This window comes from Theobroma umbraticum, unplaced genomic scaffold, assembly GCF_002168275.2.
Source record: "Theobroma umbraticum cultivar Fairchild unplaced genomic scaffold, ASM216827v3 scaffold_56.0, whole genome shotgun sequence".
NCBI classification, from domain to species: Eukaryota; Viridiplantae; Streptophyta; class Magnoliopsida; order Malvales; family Malvaceae; genus Theobroma; species Theobroma umbraticum.
This window is the reverse complement of record NW_018397256.1, coordinates 7752454-7760352: the sequence shown is the minus strand read 5'-3', so window position 1 is coordinate 7760352 and position 7899 is coordinate 7752454. Positions and strand designations below refer to the sequence as shown.

At 33.1% G+C, this 7899-nt stretch overlaps 1 protein-coding gene across 1 annotated transcript; it reads left to right on the top strand.

The window, feature by feature from the left end:
* The first annotated feature begins 728 nt into the window (after positions 1 to 728).
* LOC110411639 (glucan endo-1,3-beta-glucosidase 11) lies at positions 729 to 6420 on the top strand. The gene is made up of 3 exons (XM_021421887.2): positions 729 to 1212; positions 2696 to 3732; positions 6095 to 6420. The coding sequence occupies exons 1-3, from the start codon at positions 1161 to 1163 to the stop codon at positions 6176 to 6178; spliced, it is 1173 nt and encodes a 390-aa protein (XP_021277562.1). The 5' UTR covers positions 729 to 1160; the 3' UTR covers positions 6179 to 6420.
* The last annotated feature ends 1479 nt before the right edge of the window (positions 6421 to 7899 follow it).

The following is a 7899-nucleotide window of genomic DNA, read 5'->3' as shown; positions in this document are numbered from 1 at the left end:
TATTTATCTATTATTTTTTACTAAAAAATAAAAATAAAAATATCATGAAGGTAACAAATGAGATTTTAAAATTTTTGATACAATTAAGGATGGTAAAAATAGATCTTAGTTGTTCTCGACTTGTGCTAGTAGACACATGGGTATATCAATAGTTCACTTGATAACCATATCATTACCTAATAACTAGATATAACAAATGGCCAAGCATAGATGAAATCATTTCGAATTTGAGTCATGAAAAGGTTCAAGTCATTTTAAATTTAAATTTTTTTAAGTTCAAATTATTTTTAAATTTAAATTAGAATGAAATTAATTAATTTTATATTTTTAGTATTAAAGATTTAGATTGATCTTAAATTTTTATTATTTCAAGTTTCATATCATATCAAATTCACATTTCTTTGAACTTGGATTATTGAATTTTTACCAATCCGAGTTTGATCACATTCAAATTCAATTTTTTTTCAAATATGTTTTTGAATTTAGATTCATTTTACCACTTCTAATAATAATAATAATAATAATAATAATAAAAGCTTTTAGTTCATGCCACTTATGGCGCGTGGAAACAGTTTTAGATTTAGCGAGTGGGTAAAAACCCAAGTTCAACACTTCCAAATTGGCAAGTTAGCATTGACCAATGGCTACAAATCAAAGCAAGCCAACAAATTTAACACTAAAACCCAAGGTTTTTTTTTTCATATATATGTATAAAACAACCACACGACTAAGTTTTTAAAAGAGAAGTACTAGGACTTCATTGGTTCAATACAATCAAAAGCCCAAGGCCGAAACCCCTCTCTCAGCAGGAGTCCTACAGAAAACGACCGCCAAAAACAAACCTTTTGTTCTCTGTCTTAGAATCACTTCACTGTTTTCTATTCCCAGATTTACCCAGATTATAGTTGAAGAAAACAAAGAAGCTAAGATTATGAGAGTCAAAAACAAAGGCATGGACAGAGTGTGATGTAAAGAGAGAAAGTGAACTATAAAGGGAGAATCTTTGGTGTGTTATGGCATGCCAGAGTTACAAGGAGCACTGCATTGAAGGAGTTAGTTCAATTTTCCGTTTTGGTATTGTTTTGTCTTCCCCTTCCCCTTGTAAGGATCGTTTGCAAAAGTTGGATCCTTTGATTATTCCTTGAAGAAGAAAAAAGCCAATGAAAAGTTTTGGGGCTCATCTATTCTTCTTGGTCTTTCTTGCTCCAATTGGTACTTTCTCCTGTACTTTTGTTTTTGAAGGTTTATAGTTGCATTTGTTTGTTCGGTTTTTCTTTTTTGTTGCCTAAATTGGGTTGATCTCAGATTTGTTGAGTTTAATCATTTGGAACAGTGTATATTGCCTTTTCTACTGAAAGTTCACCTTGTTTTAAAATTTGGGTCTTGGTTGCTTACTGATGAATTTTGTTGGGATATTCCTTTTATATTGATAATTGTAAGCTATGGTGAATGTTTCATAATAAAAAGATGTAGTCAACTGAGAAACTACCCTTTTGTGTGAAAATTTGTCTTTTTTTTTTAAATTTCATTAAATTTAATGTTTCTTTTATATCATGATTAATTAAGTCCTTTTTTTTTCTTGAATGAAAGGAAGGCTCTTTTCCGCTGCTGCACTTGTACTTCAATTGCTATGTTTTTTAGTTGGATTTGGGATTTGAATCCTATTATTCTCTTGTAAGGCTCGGTGGATTATATAAGAACTCAGTTTGGTGGATATGTTTGATTAAAGTTTCGCCAAAGTATGAGAGTTCTTTTTTATTATAGCTTCATCCATAGGGATGGTTTTACTAATGTATAACCTTTCTTTTATGTGTTAGTGTTCAATTGTTAATTGCATTCGTTTGCTTTCCGTGCTAAATTATTTGTTTGATTTTTGGGATGATTTCTCTGTGTGTGTGTGTATAGAGATGTATATATCTTCTATTAGTTAAACAAACCTTAAGCTTTTTTGAAGGTTGAAATTTGCTAACTTTATGCCACAAAAGTCCTTTCACAGTTTTGATTACAAACCATACAATATAAGTATATAAAAAATGATATAATAGTAATTGAAGAAATACAAATAACATAAAAACCATATCTGATAACCACCCTCAAGTGAACTTTCCCCAACTTTGTCTCCATACCAGCCTTTCTCACTCTTTTTCTTAGTGATAGCTACTGATTCACTCATACCGTATTAGAATACATTTGAAAAAAATTTCTTTCTTATTTTAATGCTCATTTCTGTTTGGCTTCTGGTTTGTGCAATGTGTGTATGCGTGTGTGTATAGTTTTTTTCTTTTCACCCTTCTTTTATTTCGAGAACTTGCTTATATATTATTTAGTGCAATTGGTGCTCATTATTGTTTCTCACAATTTATAATGGACATCTTAATACCGGAAATCTTACCAATAAAACATAAAGAATTTGATTTGTTTTAGTGATCCACAAAAGATGTACTATATTATTGTAGAATTCATAGGAAGTGAGATGCGTTTGCCAAAAATCAGGGGAAAAACAGCCTTAGTTTTCTTTCCCTACCAAAATGTTGACCATAATAGTTATCCAAGTCTAAAAAATTTAAAATGTGCACTCTCTTCTGTCTGGGTTGACAAGTGAATATCATTGTTATTATAATTGTCTTCCTGTTTATTACATGGTGCTTAGAAATAAACTGACAGTAATCCAAAAATATTTTTCTCTTTTCTCCAGCATCTGTGACTGTGGAAGCATTCACTGGAACATATGGCATTAATTATGGAAGAATTGCAAATAACATCCCTTCACCTGATGAAGTTGCCACACTTCTTAGGGCAGCAAAAATAAAGAATGTTCGAATTTATGATGCTGATCACAGTGTCCTCAAAGCATTTAGTGGAACAGGTTTGGAAATTGTGGTTGGACTTCCAAATGAAAATCTGAGAGACATTAGTGCCAATGCAGATCATGCAATGAATTGGGTCAAGGACAATGTGCTGGCATATCTTCCTGATACACATATTCGTGGGATCGCTATTGGGAATGAAGTCTTAGGAGGGAGTGATGAATTTTCTGGGTTTCTTCTGGGTGCTGTTAAGAATGTTTACAATGCAGTAAATAAGCTTAAGTTGAGTGATGTTGTTCAGATTACCACGGCGCATTCACAGGCTGTTTTTGCTGATTCCTTCCCTCCCTCATCATGTGTATTCCGGGATAATGTTGTTCAGTACATGAACCCACTCTTAGAGTTTTTCTCACAAATTGGCTCCCCTTTCTGTTTAAATGCTTACCCTTTTCTCGCCTACATGTATAATCCAGAGCATATTGATATTAATTATGCTCTCTTCCAACCAACTCAGGGAGCAGATGATCCGAAAACTAAGTTGCATTATGATAACCTGCTTGATGCTCAGATTGATGCAGCCTATGCTGCATTAGAAGATGCTGGGTTTAAAAAGATGGAAGTTATCATCACAGAGACAGGATGGGCTTCACATGGAGATGAGAATGAATCTGCGGCAACAGCAAGTAATGCAAGGACATACAATTACAATTTGCGAAAAAGGCTTGCAAAGAAGAAAGGAACTCCGCTCAGGCCAAAAAATGTGGTTAAGGCATATGTTTTTGCGATCTTTAATGAAAATTTGAAGCCTGGGCCGACCTCTGAGAGGAATTTTGGACTGTTTAAACCTGATGGGAGCATCTCGTATGATATCGGGTTTCATGGACTTAAATCTTCATCTGCAGATTCATCACTTTCATCTTTGAAGGTATGAAGCTTTTGTCCACCCTTGACATATGTCATCTCAGATATGTAAACTTTTTGCAGATCAGATTTGAGTATTCTCTGACAGAAGAAGCATATTCTTAGAACATTGTCAATTTGTCATGTTCTTGGTGTGCTAATTATTTTGTTTTCTCTTCTTTGATTTCCACTTGATGAAATTACATTGGAGCAAAAATGGGTGGGTACATAGCAGTGGTATCTAGACAATTCTAATATTACAATTTAGATATAGTGAAAGCATTAGGATTTTAATGTCTATTAATAAAAAGAAAGACAGACTGCAATAACAATTTCATCATGTTAATGGAAGAGGCTTAGAATTGTCATATAGTTTATCAATATCACAATATGTGATGCTGCTGACCCAACTGCTTTACAAGTCTTATTTATCTTCTCATTAACAATGTGCTTCGTTTACAAGTCTGTACTTAATAACTTGCCCCAAATACTATTTCACTCATTCCCAACATGTCTATACTTTCTTGATTGCATTGCATAGAATCATACTGCCTTTTTGTGCACCCCTTTGATGGTCTTCTCATCATGTTCTTGAACCATTAATTAGTGGTTGCTGTAGAATTTTTTATGTAAATGCCTTATCTATGTCTGAAAACACCCAAGTCCAATTATTTATTAGTTTGAATGACAAATTTCCTTCAACTTCCTAATGCAGCTTGAAGAGAAAGAACATAGAGAGGATAGAGGAGAGAAAAGAGAGAAAATAAAGAGAGATAGATGAACAAGAATGAAAGTAGATAGATTTTTTAATTTCATATTCCAATAATCAAGTCTACTGTCAAAAACCACAGTAGTAAGTTTTTATAGTTGCAAGTCATAAACATATAAAGAAGCCCATATATAAAACCCTAATTTCTATGTCTAAAATTCTTAGGTAGTGATTCTCTATATTGTTTCCTCTCTGCATCCTGTATGAAAGGAAGTCTCTCTAACATATATGAACTATTGAGTAAGGAATCATAAAAAGGGACAGGAATGCAGTTGAAAGATTGGATAAGGTCCTCCTTGTTAAGTTTAGCTTCCTACCATGTCATGCAAGGCTTCTACAATTTGCCAGTTTTCATTCTGAGTACCCGCTAGTGGATTAAAAATAAGTAATGTACATATGATCCTGGAAGGATCCCAAGTAAGCACAAAAGGCAATATGGCAGCAGGAACGCTAGTATCCCCTGCCAAACCAGTGCAGCCTAACTGTTTCTAAAACCAGTAAAGCTGAATGTGCTCCTATATGCCTTGGAAAAGGTTAATCCATCATCGTGCACAACTTGTTAATCATTACCACTGGCTGAGATTTGATTTCAAAAATGATTAAAGGTTTCTTCTTGAGTTAAGCTATCAAATTGCCTTTGCACTTAATTTACTTCACCAAGTATGTACCTTGATCTCTGTTTACAATGCACAAGGACTTTAATCAAGTACAACGAAAAGATCTTCCCAGATCTACACATCATTTTTGCACCAATGTTACATGGGAAGCACTTCTTTCAAGAAGAAGAATCTTGTTTGGATGCCATATGTTCTACAGAATCTCTAACTTACTAATTCTGTATTCATACTTGTTACCTTGTGGGATCAGTTTCTTAATAGCATGAAAAACAATCCCCAATTGGTGAGTAAAATAAATTATTGGAAACAGCTAAAGGGACAATGCTGGTTTGAGTTTGGTTGTACACAAAGAGGATAGGTACCAATTAGGATCATAAGCCACTATTGGTTAGCTTATTTTCCCTGTACAGTTGGAAGGTTGAAATGAGAACTCAGCCTATCAGAAACCTGTTAATTTAGAATTGACCTTATTGCCAAATCATGGCCCTTCCCAACTCACCTCATCCCTAGTGCAGCAAGTTCAATAATAGTTCCAAGGGAAGGAAAAATAAGGTGAAAAAGAATTAAAATGATGAAGATAAAATTTCTTCCATTGAATTCCAATATTTGTTCGTTCCCAGAACCAACATATACAATTTGATTAATAGGCAAGAAAGGTAGTTTTTTGGTGGCTTTATTTGTTAGGTTATTTAGTTTGGAACAAGATCTCCCTTCAATTGTTATGCATATATCTGCTTTCTTTGTTAATGAGGGAATAAAAAGGTGTTGTTCTGGCTTAACTTGACAAAATGGAGTCCTGAACATAGCAAAATATGTGGTTTAGTGAGTCACTTGTTTGTGGTAACTTGCAATTGTAATTTTTGACTTAAACAGCACGGGAAAAGTGAAAGATGCTGGAATTGTATTTAGTGCTTATGCATATCATTTGAGGAGTTTGCCTATTGATTGATATTATAGTTTCTTTGTCCTATTTAATCTTATTTTTATATGCACTTTTGCAGGATATTCGAGCTGCCGGTTGGTATGGATTTTATCCCATAGTATTAACAATCTCGACTGCAATACTGCTTGTGTTCTCAAGATAGTGATTAAACATGTATTGGGGTTCATTCTGTTTTGCATTTGATGCCAAGCCAGAACCCAGAAATTCTATAGTTATAACTTTATTACTTATTTTCATGATATACTTCAGAGAGCAAACAACTACACCTGATTTTTGTACCTTTAGAAACATTTGTTGGAAATTGCTAATTAGTTCTTTCCAAAGCTCAAAAAATGTATATTTCTTGCCCCTGAATAAATTTCTCTTATAATTTTAGTTACTATATATACATTATTACATAAGTGGGGGGTTTTAAGCCTTTTTTAATGAAATAATTTGTTCTTAATTTCTTATTATTTATGCATCAAATTTAAGGAAGCGAGAGAGTACAGTTAAAGGGTTTTAAACAGATATTTTCATGATTATTTTCTTTTAAAAGAATGAAGGCTTTGTTTAGTGTTTATCTGGAAAAACAATGAACTCTCACATGAGTCTTCCATTTCTGGCTCTTGACAGCATAGAGAATAAATAAATAAATAAATATATTATTGCATTATATAATTTCAATCAAACTCAATGTCATATGAACTGTAAAAATAAAAACCAACAAAATATAGTTGGAATGACTTGGGAAATCAACAAAAACAGAAGAGAAGTATACATTTGATCTTAACTTTAGCTAGCCTTATGGCAGCAATGGAAGATTAATGAACTACCATGCCTTTAGATAAAATGTAATATTGATCTCAACTTTCATTTTCACCGACATTATTTAATATTTTAGATCAGTGACACTAAGATTTCGATAAATTTATTTATAAAATTGTAAAGATTAAAAATCAACAAAAAGAAGAGAGAGAAGGGTATGTCCCCAACCTATTGAAGTTCTACACAGAAAAATAAAAGAGAGAAGAATTCTAATCTAACCTATTGAATTTGCCTTAAAACAGCAATGGAGGCTAATCTTTGGGGTAGTGGGCTTTATTTATAGACGTTCTTTTCCTCTCCTACCAGAAGCCGAAGGGTCCATATGAGCTATGGGCCCCTCGTTAGCTAAAAAGTTACAACTATATTCACATCGTTTTCCTATTAGTCTGGCCTCGATTTTTTTTTCTTTAATTTTGTATTGGAAAATACATATACTTATTAAATTAAATGATTCAATAATTTTACCTGTACATATAACTTAATAATAAAAGGAAAAACAAAACCTTATCAATGAAGCAAGCCTTAATGTCAAACAGGTTTAGATTTTGGTCCATTTGAAAGTGACATGCCAATGACGTCGTATAATTCAGAAAAGGCTGGAAGCTCCAAAATGAAACTACCATCTTTTCCGTTCCTATCATAAAAGTACAAAATTAAATTTAATATTATTAAAAATAATAAAAGCGAGATACGTGTTGATGCATTCTGGATTGGGACAGCCCAACGACCCTTGAAAGGGCAGTGTCAGTGTGGATGGAAACTAAAAAATATGTCGCAGCAACAGCCAAAGAAATGGCTAGAAGAAAAAACAGAAAAGCTGAAATAGAAGCCCAGGCAATTGACTATATTGGCCATGGAAAGTCGTCCATGTTACTTTCCTAGCAACTTGTCAAAGAAGAAACTGCCAACATTTCAAGCCATTTATTCATTAAATATCTTCAGATACGAACGAAAATCTATTAATAAACATCATCATAGTTAGACAATCTTTTAATATTGTACGAATATTTTATAATGGACTGCGTTTGTTTACTAATGTTGGATGCCTACTAGTCT